Genomic DNA, 20769 nt, shown 5'->3' with positions numbered 1-20769 from the left:
TTTAAAAGGGGGCCCTCCATCAGTCAGTCAGTCAGTGGTCTGGAGAGCGGTGTGAGAAAATGCAAATTGATCACCCGGCTCAGGAACTCACAGTCACTCCTCTATCCAGCAGTAGTCTGAGCAGTAGCACATGTGGCATTAAAGCGTGGCTCTGGAGAGATTAGCACTACTGATATAATGAGTGCGAGGATTTCGAGCCTTAAGCAATTCAGATCTATTTTGACGTGCTAACCCTGAGGTATGCCCATGAACAGACGGTCACTTGATATTGATGTGACGTTACATCATGGCTTAGTCACAAACTCTGAACTACTCTGAGTTTTCTGATTGTGGGTTAAACCATGATAACGTTCAATTAACCTTAAATTAGGGCTGGGCAGAATATCGTTATTATATTTATAAGGACCCAACCGATACTTGATTTTTGGGGCCGCTGCCCGCTGCTGATACCAGTATAGGATATATTGGTTTATAATGTCATATATACATAATACCTCCCACTAATAAGACTGAAGCTGTCCTTACTGTTTAATCCCAGGAACATAGCACATTTGTATATAGTATAAGGAATTTATGAATATTGTAGATTTGTATAATTACAGATTACAGATTTATAGATTTAATGTGGCCTATATATCTTTTATTTTTTTTAAATTGGCACATATCGGACAGCATAAACATGTATATCGATATATTTATGACAGGCTGATATATCTGTTGAGCTCTACTATGCATCAGGATATGAGACTTAATATCATCTTAGATTTTGGATATTGTAATATTGTGGTAAGTGTTGTTTTTCCTGGTTTTAAAGGGCGTAAAATAATGTTAATATCTGAACTGACCAGACTCTTCTGTTCACATATTTGCCTTGACATATAATCATTATATCCACATCACTTATAATTATTTATTTTTGTGAAAACACAAATAAACAACCCTACAATACTGTTGCAATATTGATATCGAAATATTTGTTAAAAAGATATTGAGACATTTGATATCGTTAATATCACCCAGCCTTAAATATGAAGTTGTTTCTCTCCCAGCTTCAAAGTCTGCATGTGACTGTCGACTGCGATCCTTTCATGTGGCTACACAATATATATGTACGTGGTTTATAGAAAGACGAGACTTACTGGAAGGTAATGAATGAGACAGATGTGTAGTACAGCACTGGGGGATCTCCCTCATCCCCCACCCTCTGCACCTGTCTCACCACAGTCTGTGACCAGGTGGGATTTGAGTTGGCTGGAGATGACTCAACTTTGTATAAAAGGCTTGGTGGTGGGGGGACAATTTACAGTCCATTATCGCAGCATTTCAAAAGAAACAGTGCAACTTTCAAAGAGATGATCTATTTGGGGTATTTTTTGAGGATGTCTAAAATTAGCACACGTTCTGTCAGCTTGTCTTATTGATGTCTTCTTCTTCTTCTTCTCATCTTCTTCTTCTTCTCTTTTCCCATTTTTTTTTGTTTTACTCTCCTTTTTTCTAACACATCTATGTTTCCCGCTCTTTTTTTTCAGTTCACAGACACTTACCACTCCCTCCACCTCCACCTCCTTCCCCCCTTCCTTGGTTACTGCCTCTGTTTCCCTGTCTGTGGCTCAGTGGGAAACTCTGCCTGCCCCGTCATTCTCCTCCTCATAGGTCGGTCCTCTTGTGGATTTTTGTGCAGACAGTGGGGTCGGCTTTGAGGGGACGGCTTACTACTTGATTTGCAGTCTCTCCCCATAATACTCAGTTCATTCAAGCAACCCACTGACAATAGACAAACCCCCATCTGCAACCCCCAGCCACCCATAAGGCTAACCATTGCCATATTGTTGGAGGTTTTTGGGTGGAAAGCAGTTTGCTGTTGCTCTTTGGGCTCATTGTGTTAGAGAGAAATTTCCCCCATGGCTTTATTTTACCAGAAAATGAAGAAAAAAAAACTTTTCCCATTAATCCCTCTCAGAAGATTAAAAACTTTCTCTGTTTTTGTGAAGACTGTATCTCGTTATTGGCATAAGAACTAGCCAAATATTATAATAGTCCTGCATTTTTTATAATACATTTAATGCTGCAGGGCTGCATCTAATGATTATTTTCATTATTGATTAATACTGTTGATTATTTTCTCAGTTTATCAATGAGTTGTCTGGCAGGCCCTTCCACAAGGATTAGTTGTACAGGCCCAAATTTGGTGGCCTCTAGTACAGTCTTAATGCCATTTTCCCATTATATATATAAAAAAAACTCCAACATGACAGTATTTACAAAGAGCTTGAAACTCAATCAAGCTTAGATTTGATCTTTTAAACTGAAATCCTAAATAGCATCTCTACTAATGTGTTATTCTACTCCCATTTATTTTTTCTTTCTTTCTCATGCTTCTTAACCCTTACATAGTGTTCAGAGTCAAATTTGACCTTTTTTTTTTTTGAGAGCTGTACAAACCCTATACACATTTATTTTAGCCAGACGTTTCCTAATCTGACCCACAGTGTACAAAAATAGAAATGAAATGCATATATATATATTTTTTGTGTGTGTAGCTGATACATATTTTTATATGCAAATGTACAAGTTTAACCTGTGTTTATTAAAAAAATCAACATTAAAACAAGTTGTTTTATTCGTCATATTGTAATAATATTCTCGTGGACCATAAAATAGTGATTGTGAATGTCTTTTTCCTACAAGATTAATCAAACATTTATTAATGACTGATGGGGAACTGCTGTAGAGACTAATTATAAGTTACAATTTGATCTGTATGTAAAGGGTTAAATAGGAAGAAAAAGCCCAATTTAAACATAAATGGAAACAAGTATGTGTTTCAAAATAGAGATGCACCGAATCTGATACTGATATCAGTTCAATATTGACTCAAATAGTTGGATCAGGTATCAGTGACAATGGGCCAGTAAACTAGCAAATGTGTTAATATATGTATTTAATGTAAAGTAGTGTTTTAAGTTCAGCCTGATTTTACCTTTCACATAAAAGAACGATCCCAGTCTCCTCCACACATGGAGGCATACAGCTGATTAATTAAACACTAGTATCGGATCTGTACTCGCTATCGGCTGATACCCAAATCCCAGGTATCCGTATCAGGACCGGAAAAGTTTGGATTGGTATATCCCTACTTCAAATACGCCGTCTGAAATGTTTTATATATTGTGTTTCCTCAGAGCTACAGCTGTAAGGAACGTGGAAAGTCGTAATTATGTGTTGGTGTAGTAGACGGAGAGGAAACACTGCTGGCTGACACATGCTGTTGTCAGAGTGTGTGCGGCTGAGAGTGGGCCGAGTAGAGTGAGGGAAAAGTCAAGGGATGGTGTGTGAGCAGGAGCAGGAGGAGGAGGAGGAGGTTGTGATGTGTCACAGAGATTAGAAGCCAGAGCAGCCAGACCACACTTCTTTTCCACCACCTCCTCCTCCTCCTCCTCCTCCTCCTCCTCCTTTTCCCCTTCCTGAGATCTGTTTTTTGGGGGAGCTACAAGGGGCTCATTTTAGGGGGAAGTTATGGACAGGAAAAGAGCGACTTGGATTGTGTGTGTGTGTGTGTGTGTGTGTGTGTGTGTGTGTGTGTGTGTGTGTGTGTGTGTCGGACTCACAGGAGGAGGACAGACAGACGTCAGATAATAGTTAAAAAAATGTGACTGAAATGTTTCTCAGAGGGAAATATTTATGAAGCTTGCAATCGTCTTCCTTTCATCCATCTGTTAATAAATCAGACATGATGGCCGACTATCATTTTGCCAAAAAAACAAGCAGACTCTGCCATGTAATGAAACCACTACTTAATTGTGTCCATATTATTACCCTTTTAGGTCAGAGAAGAAGTTGCATTTATGCATTTTTTTGAAGTTTCTTCCAACACATATTGTGTGTACATACTAAAAACTAAATAAAACATTAATCAATCAATCAATCAAACTTTATTTATACCGGACCTTTTATACAGGCTAGTGTAGTTCAAAGTGATTATTAACAGTTAGTTGATTCACAAGCTGACAGAATAAGTGGTAACATAAAGAAAAGGAATAAAAAACAAAGAACAAATTAAAAAACAAAAATTGAGACCAATGCACATGAGAAAATAAGAATTATAAGACATATAGAAAATTTAAATAAAATAGGTTTAAAAAATAAGTAACTAAATAAAATAATTAAATAAGTAAAATAAGAAGGGAAAGAGTTTATTAAAAGTTAGAAAAAAATTAACTAGGTTAAAATAGATTTTAAAAGACAAGAAAAGATGATGTTTAATAAAAGCTGGACTAAAGTTAGGTTTAAAAAAAGAGATAAAGAGACTGACTAATAAAATCGATAAGACGATAAAACTTATAGAATGATCATTTAAAAAAGTAGAAAAAAGAAAAAGTTAAAAAAAAGAAGACTAAAACAATTCAGTTCTCAATCAAAAGCCAGGCTGAACAGAGTTTCTTTGAATTATTACTTACTAAGGATCATGATTTAAAGTTTTGGTTTTATTTTTTGGGTAAAAATCAGTCAATGAAGAATGTCTGCAGTCATTAGAAACGGGATAATGAGTCATGTTGAAGTCACATTTGACACACAGGAGTCTTGATTGCACCACCACAGTACCTTTCATACAGGTGAGTGTAGCTCAGAGTGCTTTATTGACTAGCTGATAAAACGTAGATCAAGGATGAAATAAAGAAAAGGAACAGGGTGGATGTATCGTATACAATAGGGGCGGTATTGTGATTTTGACCGTGTGGCTTTCAATGACTTTACAGACGGTCTTTCATTTGCTCTGTGATGTCAGTTGGAAGTATTAAGCTGAAGGTTTGCAGCGTAAATGTCTTGGTTAGATGTGTTAATGAAAAGGAGAAATAAAACAGAGACGTTTGGCAGCCCAAAACCGACTGACACACACATAACTGCAAAATTAGACGGCTTAAATACTGATGATAAATGGGGGGGGGGGGGTATGATTTTTTTGTGACCTTTTTAATACAGGTAAGACATGATTACGACGCTGACATGACAGTTGCAGTAATCAGAATTTTTACCTTGTTTTTGGCTCTAATTAACTCATTAGAGAGTGGGTAAACTCTCCAGTGACACAGACCTGGCCAAGTCAGCTTAAAAAGTCAACAGCCTCTGGCCCCTGTCCACTGTTCCACTCAGGCTGGATGGGAGAGACTCTGAGGAGGACAGAAGGCTCTATTTAACCTGCCCAAGTAGATCCTTCTGGTCAGGGTAACAGAGCTAGTACTTTGTGTGTGTGTGTGTGTGTGTGTGAATATACATGTGTGTATCTATCACATATCCTCCAACACCCCCCCCCCCCCCCCCCCCAACTTGCTTCAGCTCACAGATAATACCCACTTTTCATGTACCAGGGTTGGGTTGGTTTCCATTTTTGCTGATTCAGCGTAGATGTACAAGCGTCATTATGAGACGTTTAACCCTTACTTACTACTCGGGGTCAAATTTGACATCTTTAGGCAAGGCAGCTTTTTTTTATATAGCACATTTCATACACAGGGGCACCTAAATGTGCTTTACATAAAAATAAATATTTAACAGTAAGATTTGGAAGCATACATACAATTTAAAAAATAAAACTATTATAATGAAAAAAATAAAACAAAGTACAGAAAAATAGACAACAAAAAGCTAGACTAAAATAGAGCATAAAATATGAGTGCAGCATAAAATAATGATGTGCATTAAAATGATTAATAGAACATACAGTGCTAATGAAAGATTAAAATTTAAAGTGCTTTAAAACAGCTCAATCATAAGCACATGAAAAGAGAAACATCGTTAACCTGGATTTCAGTTCTGTCGGTAGCTTGTTCCAGTTGTGTGCAGCGTAATGGCTAAATGCTGCTTCACCATGTCTAGTTTGCTAGTTTGCATCTGAGAGCAGTTAAAACACCCTAAACACTTTTTTTTCCTTTTATAGATTTAAATTTGATAACTTCTCCTAATGTGAACCAAAATTTAGAAAAATGGAAATATTTTTATACTTTAGAAACATTTTTTAGAGACCGTTTGACCCATATCTCTTTCATTCAGACATTGTTGGATTCTTCACATTTGAAACAAAAAACATTAAAACCTAAGAACAAACTGCTCTCTTAAAGCCTCATTAAAGTTTAATCACCCCTTTATCTGTAACTGATGAAGTGTTTATGAATGATTTGTGATTCAGAAGTTTGGTGTAGAGGAAATACTGTGACGGGTCAGTATATGAACAGTATTTTAGGGTTATGCGTCTCACATGGAGGATCTGACACTGACCGGCAGCCAAAGACAAGCTGGAGGAGGTAGGCTGACCCGGGCTAACGGCGCACATCTCACCGATAACCTGGATAAACCTGACCAGGCTGCTTCCAGCTTCCAGCGGATACAAAGAGACGCAACAGGTCATTGTACGAGCCTGCACAGCATAGCAGCTAGTTAGCATTCATTTCATTCAATCCTTTATTTATATAACGCCAAATCACAACAACAGTTATCTCAAGGCACTTTACACATAGAGCAGGTCTAGACTGTACTCTTTAGTTTTATTTAAAGAGACCCAACATTCCCCATAAGCAAGCACTTGGCTGGTTGGGTTGCAAGAGAGAGATTGTGAGACACACAAAGAGAGGCACAGCAACAACATCACTAATAATACAAAAAGTATAACTAATAGTAATGAGAAGACGAGCAGAACAGGCCATGATCTTCATCTCTACAGGACTCTACGTGTATGGCTAACATCGTTAGCATAGCTCTGCTGTGTGTAGCTGCGGTGTGTCCGACTGTTAACTGCAATAAGAAGAAGAAATGTTAAGTTGAATGATTGTTGTGAGAAATTAATAATATGGGAATTTCCTGCACATATATACAGCGAGGTATAATAATGTTCAGCCAGCTTTTGCACCGGTGCAGAATGCAGGACGATGGTCAGGAAGCGCTGCGTCAGACGGTCCGACGTCCGCCCTGGACAACACACCTGGAGTGCTCTCTCTCCCGCTCTCTACAAGGCTATGGTAATAACTAGACGAGGCTAATAACCACAAATTACTATATAATATAGTTCAGAGAATAGCTTAAATTGGAACAGAGCAACAAAATGTAATCTGAGGTAAGAATAGTACGAGGTAAGACCTGTAGTCCCCTTCCAACAAAGTAAAATCCCCCCTATGTGAAACATTTAAAGGGGGAATTCCCCCCACTTTTGAAGAATGAGTTTCAGGCCCTGTTCTATTATATACACCCCTCCTCTGTTTTCATTCTGACCTCCTCACACACATGCACTGTGTCACTGTGCTTCATGTTCATCCTGAGGGAGATTCAGACATTTTTGCACGTTGTTGTGACTGACCAGGCTCTCATCAGCCTGTCAGCGTGCGGCCGCCTGCTGGTGTTTATCTGCGGCAGAGACAGGGTGGCAGTGACTCCCATGGGTGCCAGACGCAACACTCCAGAGGTTGATGAGGGGAATGGGAGGGAGGAGTCCCAACTGTGTGACTGTCTGTGACGTGCATCAATCCTTCCACGCCAGAGCTATCACTGTCTGTGTCTGTGTGGGTCTGTGTGTGTGAGTGTTCTGCCCGCTGTGACTGACGCCATTGTGCCTCGACACTGAGCGCTCACTCTGTTCCCACAGCACAGGCCTCTCTGGATTAGAAACACAACAGCTGTATTGTGTGTGTGTGTGTGTGTGTGTGTGTGTGTGTGTGTGTGTGTGTGTGTTGCTGTGGGTATGTGTGTGGACATGTGCACTCGTTAGCAGCGTGGACGTTTGTGTACTGGGGGAGGGGGGACGTGGCTGGGAGGGGGTGGGGTGGGGTGGGGTGGGGTGGGGGGGGGGTGGGGGGGTGTCAGCCTAGGTTCTCACTATCCAGTTATTCTGGCTCTCGGCCCAGCGTGTACAGTGTGACTGTGTTGTGTTGCAAAGCAGTGGAGTGGAAAGAGTTCACATAGCTGAGATGTTTCTGCAAAATATTCATGTGCTAAGAAAAGCATCACAATTATTAATGTATTTACATTTATTTCACTTTATTCCACATGCACTTGCTGCATGGTATCACTCAGCTTGAATTACAATTAGATAACTAAATTATACACTTGAACTCACCACAAATTTCCCATTAATACAAAGAAAACCACCAAAGCAACTTATTTAATGTCACCGGCTGCACATACTATCGATTTGCATGTATATTTTCTTTTATTCTGACCAATGAAGTATGAATATTAGGACCTCACCGATGACTCTTTTAAACTATAATAATATTAGTGTTTACTATTTCACTGTTATACCAGTGCTTGAGTTGAACCAAGCTAAAGTAATACAGAGACATGCTGACAATAAACTCAACCCTTACATACTGTTCAGAGTCTAATTTGACATTTGAGAGAAGAAGAAAAAAACATTAAAAACCTCAAAATGATGTATAGAGACTAATTATGAGGGGATAATTATATTACCCAAATATGATCACAGTATGTAAGGGTTCAACTACCAGACAAGGGTTGCATATCATGGAGAAAGCCTTTTTAAACATGATTATATTAGAAGTTAGACTGCAGTTATTCCACCTTGCCAGTTGACTTGTGTAAAACTGATCCTCGAAAAAAAAAAAAAAAAAAAAGTGGCAGAATATGTCCAAACACGGCGTTGCCAGCTAAACCGCACGAGCGACACACAAAGTCAACAAGCTGCTAACTGAAGCTGTGTGTTCAGCATACTGAGCATACTGATGGACAGCAGGAAAGTGGATTATGTTGCAGGACTTGTAGGAGTAGTTTGAGAAGTTTCCATGGACATTTTCAATACTGTTTTTCTGCCCTGAAACATGTTATTTTTGGAGTACGTTGTAAGTGACATAAATTCATGCTAACCACAGCGGCTGTTCTCTCGAAAGAGGAACCTACCAACATTTTAATAGCAACCTTTTCAAGGCTGCAGAGTTTAAGCATATTAAAATATAGATTTGATTGACTTGGTTTGTGTAACATCAAAATACTTAATTATAAATAATCTGCTGTAATTGGAAGGAATGTAGTTGGTGCAGAAAATGGCAAAAATATTAATTGAAGAACATAAACATTCATCAAAACAGTTTAATGCAAATTAATATGGATCTTTTTTTTAAGGGATAATTTCTTTTTTAATGCAAAACCCCACACTGCCTTTGAGTCCGAGTGTTAATTTGAGAAAAGTTGATTTTCTTCTCACAATAAATAGAAAAAAAATACAATTATATATTTTCATGTGGGAGAAAGTAGCTCTGAGTATAACCTGTGTAACCAACAAATTCACCCACAGACTGAAGGGCACTTTTCTTCTACACCTTGCCACAGAGTTGCTGCATTTCCACTAAAATAAGCTAATGGAGTTAATTTTTATTCATGGTCAGGAGGGGGTTTACCCCACCTTTTGTTGCCTCTCACTGTCTGAATATACAGGCTCAGGAAATGAGAAGCAAACAGATAGTCAGGGGGAGGATAGAGGTTCCTCTCCTCTGTTTGTTAAAGCATGTCCTTCCTGCAATTATATCAAAGTGCCCACATGCACACACAATGTCGACTATTTCTCAAATCAACCAGGGGGAACTTTCCTTGAACCCTCACACTCACCGTATAAAGAGTCAATAAGCCTTTCATGTGTTTGCGGTTGAGTCTTCGCTATTTATCACAGCCATCTATATTACGTCACCTACCAACAGCGCAGGGCTCCGTGGTGTTATCCCTGGTAGGCCCTCCATTGGTGTTCAGTGTTCAGACTTGCTCAATTTTGGATTTGTTCCTGTAAACTCATGCAAGCATCTCTATTTTCCAGGGGTTGTTATACACCTTCCCACACACCCTGCCAGCCCCGAGAGTAGCCACACACTGACAGTCAGGTCTTAGTCATCTCATCACAGTGCATTGTTTCCTCTAGGATCTTTTTTCAGCAGCTCAGGCTGAGGGTTGTTTTTTTTTTTGTACCTGGATGGTGCAGTATGCCAGCGGTCGGAGTAAACAGCAATATGTAATTCAAAAAATGAGAAATAAAGCTCACTTCCTTACAAAATAAACTTTAGAACATATTTATCTACATTTAACTATCCATATATACCCACAATTTATAGGAGCAGATTGTAATATTTTAGTTTTGAACATTCAGAAATGAACTAAAATTACTTTGTAGGCTATAATTGTATGATTGTTAACATTAACATTGTTAATAATTAAGTATGAATATAACACATTGTAATTATAACACAGCAAATTATTTTTTAACTGTTAAATCCATAAAGCCTAATGTTGGATACATAAATTCTCTCCTCTCCTCTCCTCTTCCCTTTTCTTCTTTTTCCCCTCTCTGTCTGTCAGCTGTGCACTGAAGGTCAGTTTGCAGATGTAACCAATCAAGTCAAAGCTGGGTGATTACTAGATACTTTTTTTGGTACTATTTAAACAAAAGTTTGGATTTTTTACTTTTGTTTCTTTACTAGAAATGACAATATAATCAACGGCGACTTAACCAGCAACATCCAGCTTCTTGATGATGTCTCTTTAGCCAGCTGCCACAGCATTTACCTTTTTTGGAATGAAATGAACAGTCATCATAGAGATAAAGCCTCATTTTAACTAAATTAATAAACTGTTTCTTGTCCATGATGGGCTGTGCAGCATTGCTTCACTCACAGTCATTTTGGACACTCCAGTAGAAAACAAAGAGCTGATTTTGTTGCTCTGATGCACCTCAATTCTACTCATCTCCACTTTCTGTGTCCATTCTTTCAAAGTTAAAGTCCTTTGCAAAAGGTGTGTGATTGTTCTCTTCCCATTTTATAAAAGTCTGAAGCAGCAGCTGCTACTGAGTGAATGTGGTGGAAACACTGCTGCAGATACATTGCTTACATATGTTGGACAGTTTTTTTGTTTCATGTTTTTATTGATTTTAAGGCATATCAGTCTTCAGGTTAACTAGATACCTCTGAATCCTGAAGCCTGAGAATGAAGTACGCTCCCAGCCCTCCCCCCAACCCTCCATCCCCGTCTTATGGCCCCCTCGCTCCTGCTCCTGTGGACGAGTACGTTTGTTGTGTCTGTTTGTGGAGGGAACAGGGACATACAGTTTCCAAGAAGCAGAGATAGGAGGCAGGTATCTGATATGTTGCTGAATGATCAGGGTCAGAGCAGATATTCTGAAAATGCTGGTAAACACATCTGTGTGACATGCTGGGCAGATTATAAACATTGCAGTTTCTTTTTTGGGGTGTTTTTTAGTCTTGCCTGCCATGTGCGTGATGTTGTAAGGTCCCATCTGTGCTCACAGCAAGCAGTAATCACTCGGATGAGGCCAGAGGAAATTTTCTTAATCTGAAGATTGCTTGAATGACTGCTATATACTGGCTTCAAAAACAGCATCAAACTGTACTACATGAAAGAAAAACATCCTCAGGCCTCTCTCTCCCTAAAATACAAAGTCTTTTTTTTCCCACAAGAGGTTTTGGTCTTGTCTGTTCAATTTTAACTCTTGAGGTTTTTCCTAACATTTCCCGACTTAACATGAAACATTTGCTCGTGAAGAAATATGAACAGCGTCTTTCTTTTTAGCAGAAATATTGTTAAAAATCCCAACATAAAAAAAATGTCTCAAAGCATTTTCTGAAAAAGCGACAAAACAACCCAGAGGTCTTTTATAATCACAGGAAGCCAAAGAATGCAGAGGCCAGTTAGCCAAATATCACGTTGGTGGGGTCAGTGTTTTGTTTAGACCCACACAACTTGTCTGTTTTCTGATGCCTGTTTGTATCTTGTCAGATTAGCACCAGCCAAACTTGAGTCAGGACTGCAGGTGGTCGGGCAGACGGTGATACCAGGAGCTTTTTTGTGGGAAGGTTAGCCTTGGAAAATCATCCGTGGGGAAAAATTTGTGTGAAATCTTGTAGCAGTTTTTCACTGTGTGTGCATCTGTTGTGAAAAACATCAGGAGACACTTTTCTTTGTGCAAAATAAAAGCCCATACTACAACTACAAATTATACATCTCTGTCTTTAGGTTTCCCACTGACACTGAACCAACTTTCTGTGTACGCTTTTATGCACAAGTAGCTGGAAAACCAAAAACTTAAATCTCCCCTGATGTGTTTTTTTTTGTTTTTTGTTTGTGTCATGTTTTAATTTATCATACTGTAAGACCTTGCCATTGCTGCTGTATTTCATCCTCTGCTGAGTCCAGAAGCAGGATGCTCCGCTGTGTGTTTTTCTGCCCGTGGAGCTAACTGACTCATGCTGAATGGAAGCCAGTTCAGAGAGGCAGATGATAGCCGGAAAACACCAACCCTGCCCACTCAGTAATCCTGCCACTCCCTGCTATCCTCCTCCTACTGGCCGACTTTACCAAACCCATCACAGCACAGAAAAAAAAACTGCTCTCAGTAAAGGAAGTTTGTATCCAGGAGTTTTATAGGAGCTCTGAGGGTTCGTCCAGTCATGAAAAACCTGAAAAAATCATAGCATTTACAACAAGTGATTTCCAGGCCTGGAGAAGTTTTGGAAAAGTAATGAAACCCAGAAATCCATAGAAATTTGCTTCACAAATACCTAAATGAAAGGTTATAATATGTGTTTCAATTAAGATCAACTGAGAAAAAAATATTTTGGTTTAACAAACAAATGTTCAAACCGGTTTGATATTAAGTAATATCGTACAGTACACCAAACAGTAATATTGAATTTTACCACTAGGTTTGATGTGTAACTCAGCTGTTCTTGAGTGGAACATGTTGAGTGTAGGTCACCTGTGTGTTAGAGGAGCCCACAATACACATGACTAGTGATGCAGGTAAAGGAGAGGAAAATTGACTTTGAGGCTAAATGAACTCTTCAGGTTGGGGTCACCCCCATGAGACACGAGCCTGCACAGAGTCACGTAGATTAAAAAGAGAGCGTGCATGTGAAAACTGTCTGATCCGCTTGCTGTCTAGACACGAGGTAGAAGAGCTAAGCACCCAGACGTTGCTTCTGCTGCTGCGTACAAATCAACTCTCATTCCCACTACCAGCTTTTTTCACCCCGCTAACCAACTGTAGCCAGCAGCAGTGCTTTCCTCTTAGCTGCTGCGGCTGCATGTAAAACACTAGCCTACACGAAAATGGTACGGAGAGGTGATTTGGTAATTTGTGGAGGTGAAGATCTGCTGTGCTGTTTGGATATTTCATCAACGTTTTCATCAGCATGTATCAGACAGACCAACCCGGGCTGCCCTTTTTCTCTGAGGACAAACTGATGAAAGGTAAGGATAAATTACTAATGTTTTATTTTATACATTGCAGACACAAGTATATATTTAAAGTGTTTTTTGCCCCATTTTACACCTCTAATCCAGAGCAAAATGTTGTTTAAGTGTAATAGGTTAATAAAACATAAAGTTGTCAAAACACACTTCATAAACAGGCAATTTAACAGTATTATTGTCCTTCACATATTTAGTTTCAGTTTTCATCAGCACATCATTTCAGGAAGAACAACTGGTTACATTTCTTGCTCTTTTAATAGATACAAAACAACAATAAACACTGGGGAGAAATATTGCGACTTAACAACCTGGAAGTTACTTAAAGTTTCACATTTTTCCCCTCCTCAAAAAATGTGTGATACTGTGTGTAGGATAAAGACAGCATGTGTACTTTCTTACATAAGGCATTTTAAATGACTAAAATGAAATGAATGATTATTAATGCACATTAAATAATCAGAATACAGCACTGTGGTTGGTCTCACCTAAGTTATGAATGTGTAATATTGATTAATTTGGTGTGTTTAACTCAAATAAAAGTAAGTTGTACATTTGAGATTAAAAGTAATCAAACTGAAATCTCTCCATTATATTTGTTTGCAGGGCTCATAGGATGATTTCTGAAGGAAAAGCACCTGCACGCATCCACATCTACACTGAAACTGGACAGCAGTCTGCACAAGGACAGTCAGATTGATACTGGATTTGCAGTAGAAGCCACCCTGAACCAACTCACGTCCTCCAAAAAATCATTTCAGAGGCAGTGAGCAATTCTTGATCACACTCCTTGAGAAGTTGCCAAAGAAGGCTCCAGTGCCTCACACATTAGTGAGAAGCATGCAGTGCTTTGACCCGAGACACATGGCTGAGTCTGAGGAGCAAATCAAATGAAAAGAATTCTGCACATACTTGCTGAAGCCAAACACATAAATGAGGCAATATGTGACGATATCCTCCAGAGAGTTTAGGGAGCTCTATGATTCGACTCGTCTTCAGGCTAAAATCAGGAAATTTGACCCCAAAACAGACCGAGGGGACACCCTGCTGTACGAGACGATGGGAACAGAACCATCATTTGTCAGAGCGTGGGATGTGGTGAAGATTGTACTTGTCTCAGGTACAGCAAGTGCGGAGAAAGAATAACAAAGAATTGAGGAGAAACAAGAGAGGTCTCTGCTGGCTCCGATTGTTGACCTGTCGGGTGTGTTAGGGGCATAACCGAGGTAGAGATCACAGAAGAGCTGCTCCTTTCAGCTGCAGGAGTCAGGCAGCCATGGCTACCAGCATGAAGAGAAGAGAAGGAAAGAAGAGCAAGCTGCTGATGACAAGAGGAAGGCCTTCACTGATGAGCAAGATGATATTAAAAAGAAGAGGGCTGGGATGGAGGCTGATATTTGTGCCAGTGAGAAACCGGTGGATTAAAACAGAGATGGATGAGAAAGCAGAAGCCTCAAGCAAACTGACCTTCATCACCAAATCCAAAAAGGAAGAAAGCATTTGTGCTGAAGATTAAAAAGTATGTCGATGAAAAAAATAAACTGTGTGGATTGTTAAATGGTAAATAGGAGGCATAGTTGGTTTAAAATCGTATTAGTTATAAAATGATGTAGTCCAAATGTCAGTGTCTCTCTGATACTTCGGCCTCTGAAGTGAATGTCAATGTTACTGCACACTTTTATTTACTTGTTTATTTTCTTTGCAGTCATTAATGTTATGTAGTGCTCATGGTTTGAGAGATTGTATTCTGTAAACATCTTACTGGTGTGTCAGCATTTCTTAATAAATGTTTATTTTGTATCCAACCACATAGCTTGTCTTTAAGTTTTGTTAAGATATACAGTGGTAAATTTTGACATGGATTTTTATTTTTCATGTATACGCAGATGTTTCAGTGAATGTGTGATCATGAACATTTCTCAACGTTATGGAAATTTATAATAATAAAAATTGTGTGTGAACCCAACTTGAATGAACTGGAGATTGAGATTACAATCTGTGGTAGACAAGTTTATTCCCTGTTTCATGTGTTAATGAGGATTTACACGAATATGTCTTCCTTCCTTTTTGTTGCACTTTGTGTGTGAAATTGGGTTAACCTCACAAGTTTTACTCAGGGCCCCATAGGGATTACCATCACAAAAGTTAGTGTGCACATAGTTTTGTGTGAGAGAGACAGCCGTGGCAGGAATTCCAGACTTTCCTCTTTTTCATCATTTTCTCCCAGCAGGCTTTTTTTCAAACACGAGGCCTTCACCCTCCATCAACCCTGTTAGCCTCAACTCCACAGGGGCAGAAAGCGTATACAGTACTTCAGAGCCACACTGTAAACAAACATGGTTGCTCATGTTGTCTGCTGTTACCTCACAGCTCATAAAGGGTTTCTGTTCTGTTGTGGGGACACTTTTATGAACTTTCCCTCAGCAAACCCCAAGAGCACCCACACATGACTCTATGAGTCAAATCAGTGATGAATCATACTCCGCTCTGACTCTCATTTATCAATGACACATTCGGGGGCAGTTTTTTGGAAGACTGGAGAGCACCAGACTTACGGTTGTGGACACACAACTAGACAGTTCAATAAAAAAGTCCAGGAGGCTGGAGGGGGATATAAACAACACAACACTTTCCAGGAAAATGGCTGAATTGTATCCGAGATTGACAATGGCACAACGCACAATAGCATCATAAGTTTAATCCAAACATTGTATTGGCACGTCAGCAAAGCCATTTGTTTTCTCAAGTGTGATGTGGCAGGCAAGCCTCAGCAGACCCAAAAATAGCACTAACATGAGTGTGGCGCATTAAGTTGAACAGAACTCTGTTTCAGCATCAAAGTGACTCATGTCTAAGACATCTCTCTGCCTTTTCATGAGTGTGCGTGCACAGCAGTAATCTTTTTTTTTTGGGGGGAACAAATGTGGACTCGTGTGACTTTTAAGTAGATGGTCTAAAATGTTAATGTTCTGAGTCTATACAACTAACAGCTCATACTCCCGTCATGTATTGGTTTTATTTCATCAACACATCTATAAATGAGTATGAATCAGTTTATTTATTATTCAGGTATTTTGCATTGGCCTTTTCATACTGGTCCTCATTTATATGGCAAAAGTCTATTATGAGAAATAGCAAAGAACATTGTCTAAGTTGCTTACTTTTAGGAGTTACAGTGTCTGAGGTGTAAAAGGAGTATTTTTTTGTTTATTTTTGCAGCACATCACATTTCTCATCTAAAAGAGCCACTTTTATTTCCACCACAGTGAAAATGAACAGTTTTAGTTTAAATCCTTTCTGACAAAGTCACACTATCTTGAAGGAAGAATTATTGTATCACCACATTGCAAACATTTGTCTTTACAGTGAACATGTATTTAATTGCTATCAGGACTGCTTCAGTAGAGCTGTTTGCTTTAGAGTTGGTGCTCCATAAAGTGTTTACACTGTTTACAGAGCTGAGTTTGTTTTTTCCTCATGGGTGTGTGGTGTTCATTTTGAAACTGGCTGACACATTTATTATATCATCTCTGTACTTTTTCTAAGGAGGTCAGATCAGATTTAAAGTGCGTGTTGTACAGAAATATGTTTTACTACAGCAGCATAGCAGAGGTGTGTTGAAGTCAGATGTGAGTGTTGTTGGTGTTTCCCCTCCAGAGTAGCACTGAAGTTACGTTGACTTTTGGAATTTCGCAGTTTTTCCACCGTCAGGCTGTTACTGTTGTGTTACTGTGAGTGTGTTGTGTGGGACACGTGCAGCACTGTTCCATTTTATCTTTTGAATGATGTCATTGTTTTCCTTTCTTGTTTACTCAATACCAAAACTGATATTGTAGGATAATTAGTTAGTGTTCCTTTCATATGTGAACAAAAACAAATAGTTTTGGCTTGTGATATCTCAAGTTTAGATTTAAAATGTTTGTGACAGATGTCTACTTAAGCAGGATATTATAACAGAACAGTAAAAGTGACTTTATATTAAAGTATAAAGAATAATGAATGAAGCCCTGATACAATAAAATGTATTTTGAATACGTTTTTGTAAGTAACATTTATCGAAAATGCAAATATTCATGTTTACATTTTCACATATATGCCGATAAATGATGCAATCTCTGTGATAAGGTAGTATCTGTCAATAATGTTACTTATAATGTAACAGCTGAGCTTTATATATCCGTTTATACAACATGATCCGTTACATTGTTCAGTTCGTTCAATGCACTGCACACTTTCTCTAATTCCCCATATGTATCCTCTCCTTGTCCTCCTCTCAGGAGCCGTTGGGGCCCAGTCCCTGTTCTCCATGCCTCGGCGGCCTGGCTATGGCACCATGGGGAAGCCCATCAAGCTGTTGGCCAACTGCTTCCAGGTGGACATCCCGAAGATGGATGTCTACCTGTACGAGGTGGACATCAAGCCTGACAAGTGCCCACGGCGAGTCAACAGGTAGGATGTACCCTGTGGCCACTATTTTTATTTTCATCTGTATCTTTCTCATATACTTCCAGTTATATAATTATACCTTCTCTTCACAAATGGACTTTTAGCTGTTGTCTTAATGTGCATATGCAGTGTTTTGGTAAGAGATAAATGTCTGCTGATAGACACCTTACAGCTGCCTGATAATGTGATGTTTAAAGTCTTCCTTGAAAATGTTTTTTTTTATTTTTATTACATTGAGTATAACTTTTTGCATGTTGTGTAGGGAGGTGGTGGACTCCATGGTGCAGCACTTCAAGGTGACAATCTTTGGGGATCGGAGGCCAGTCTACGATGGAAAGAGGAGCTTGTACACAGCCAACCCGCTGCCTGTGGCACCCACAGGGGTGAGCTGGAAAGAAGAAACACACATACACACAAAAGCACTGTTTCCTCTACATACACACACACCCACACAATCTCAACATTATCTGAACCGGACAGTGTTGTATAAAGTACCTGTAGCAGTTAGCCACACAGAGCTCATGCATAAACACATGCTTCTGTCATGTTCACAAGTACACAACTAACCACCTGAACCAGAACTCCACTAAGTGATTCAATATTCTCTATGCTCTCTTCTTATTGTTTCCCACAGGTGGACCTGGATGTCACTCTGCCAGGTGAGGGAGGGAAAGATCGCCCCTTCAAAGTTTCCATCAAGTTTGTGTCTCTAGTCAGCTGGCACATGCTCCACGAGGTGCTGACCGGCCGCAGCATGCCTGAGCCCCTAGAGCTGGACAAACCCATCAGCACCAACCCTGTGCATGCAGTGGACGTGGTGCTGCGACACCTGCCATCCATGAAGTGAGTTGCTTGTGTTTTGTTTGCCTGCTTTTTTCATAAAGGTTAAGACTAACTAAAGCTTTGGGCCTAAGTGTGTAAAAGTCATAATACTGACATGTGCCACTTTCACTCACCCTACTCTTACTGAAACAGTTTAAGGTGTTCACATAAAAAGCAGCCAAGTTGTGATGCATGTCCTGATCTATTAAGCCTTATTTTATTTTATTGTCCCTGTTTCTGAGTATTGGTGAGCAGAGTGAACTTAAGCTCCATTCTTTAAATAAGAGATGATCTTTTGATGTTTCTTAAGCAGATTTCTTTATTCCCATTCAGGTGTTAGTCACAAAGAAACAGCCCATTTATCCTTGTCCGCTCTTCCCAGCTCTCATCTTCAGTCATCATATAAAAAACCAGAAGATAAAAAAATCACATTGTAAGAAACGACCCCTCTGATTCTCGTAGTAAATACTATATATTTGTTTTAGCATACTGGCGCCAATATCAGCACTCTGATCCCAACGGAAATCAAACACGGCTTATATGAGATCTCACACAGTGCCGTACTTGACCTCATACCATCTTCTACTCGATATCACTTTCCTAATCTCCAGCAAGAGCACAGTCGAACACAATATCACCTGCACTTTAATGAAAATCTTTTTCCAAATCATTATTAAAAAGTGGTTGTATCGACACCTTTCATTTGGCTCTGTTCGCAGGAGCCTGCTATTACATTGGCACGGTGTCATATTGTCATGCTCAGGATTCAGCAAGGAAAATGTACGGCTCATACAATTATTAATGGGCCTCCTGGGACCCTCGATGGGTCCAGGCAGTGACACCACCCCCTCGTATTACTGTTGTAGTTTGAAGAGCAGCTGAATGTGATACTATATAAACACATATTGACCCGCATTCTCAATTCAGGATGTGTCAACTAATTGTATATTTCCTGTCATCTCCTGCGCCCTTTTACCCATGCTCTCATTTTCTCTTTGTTTATGCCCACACGCCGGTGACAGCCACAGTCGGAGGCATTATGTTTTCAGTATATCTGTCCTTCCGTCCCATTCTCATGAACACGATATCTCAGGAATGCCTTGAAGGAATTTCTTCAAATTTTGGAACAAACATCCATTTGGACTCACAAGATAACTGTGACCTCACATCCATCCCATTCTCTCGTGAATGCTATACCTCAGGAACGCCTGGAGAGAACTGCATTATATCTGACACAGACATCCACTTCAGTATCATCCACTTGGACTCGAGGATGAACTGATTAGAATTTGGTAGTCAAAGGTCACCGTGACCTCACAAAACACGTTCATGGCCGCAACTCAAGAATTCATGTGCTAATGATGACAGAGGTTCACACAAATGTCTAATAGAAGTGATGACATTTTATATCTAGGTCAAAGGTCAATGCAATATCTCAGGAACAGACGGGGAGATTGTGACCATATTTCAGATTTGGTCGGATACTGGTCGGATCTTTAAACTGGGGTGATTGTAAAGATCTTCTGTGCTGCCTGGTTGGAGATGCATGTGTGAAGTGTCTATGTTTTAGAGTTTGTAGCTTCTTTGCACAACATCCATCTCTAAAACATTGTCTATTTTCATTGTTACAACATTGTGCTCTATCAGAATTAGCTTTATTGGTCAAGCATGTGAACAAATACAAGGAAAATACACTTATTACTTTCTATTAAATTCTTCCATGGTAATGTAAATATTATATGAGTCAGGACAGTCATGAATGAATGTAAACTGCATCTTTTAGGGTTGGTGGGGGCGTACATCAACAAGGCAGTATTTCTAGCTTTCTACAATCCCTGATTGCTTTACCATGCCACCATTTCTCATTCCTTTACTCCCATTACTCTTTTCTTGTTATCTTTATAATTTTGACTTGTCTCCATCTAGGTACACTCCGGTGGGCCGCTCCTTCTTTTCTGCTCCAGAGGGCTATGACCATCCCCTGGGAGGTGGAAGGGAGGTGTGGTTTGGCTTCCACCAATCTGTGCGCCCCGCCATGTGGAAGATGATGCTTAATATTGATGGTAAGAACAATAATCTTGCTTAGATTTTGCTGCAGTGGTTTCTCTGCTATAGTAATGCACCACAGCTTTAACAATGTAAATATCTGTCTCAGATACAGACTGTTCACTAAGCTGTCCATATTTTAAAATACTCAACAACAAAAAAAGCACAAGATTTATATTGTTTTCCTTATAGTTCAATCTT

The 20769-nt window shown here is 39.4% G+C and overlaps 1 protein-coding gene across 2 annotated transcripts in view; it reads left to right on the top strand.

Annotated features, from left to right (window-relative positions):
* The window catches only part of LOC128366105 (protein argonaute-3), a 37238-nt gene that overhangs the window by 3290 nt on the left and 13179 nt on the right, over positions 1-20769 (top strand). For both annotated transcript variants that reach the window (XM_053326780.1, XM_053326779.1), the window contains exons 2-5: positions 17532-17703; positions 17963-18083; positions 18335-18543; positions 20449-20585. In XM_053326780.1, coding sequence (XP_053182755.1) covers positions 17532-17703; positions 17963-18083; positions 18335-18543; positions 20449-20585 — 639 coding nt within the window. The remainder of the gene's footprint in view (positions 1-17531; positions 17704-17962; positions 18084-18334; positions 18544-20448; positions 20586-20769) is intronic.

This window comes from Scomber japonicus, chromosome 10, assembly GCF_027409825.1.
Source record: "Scomber japonicus isolate fScoJap1 chromosome 10, fScoJap1.pri, whole genome shotgun sequence".
Lineage (NCBI taxonomy): Eukaryota > Metazoa > Chordata > Actinopteri > Scombriformes > Scombridae > Scomber > Scomber japonicus.
The sequence above is the reverse complement of the archived record's forward strand: the minus strand, read 5'-3'. Positions and strand labels throughout refer to the sequence as shown.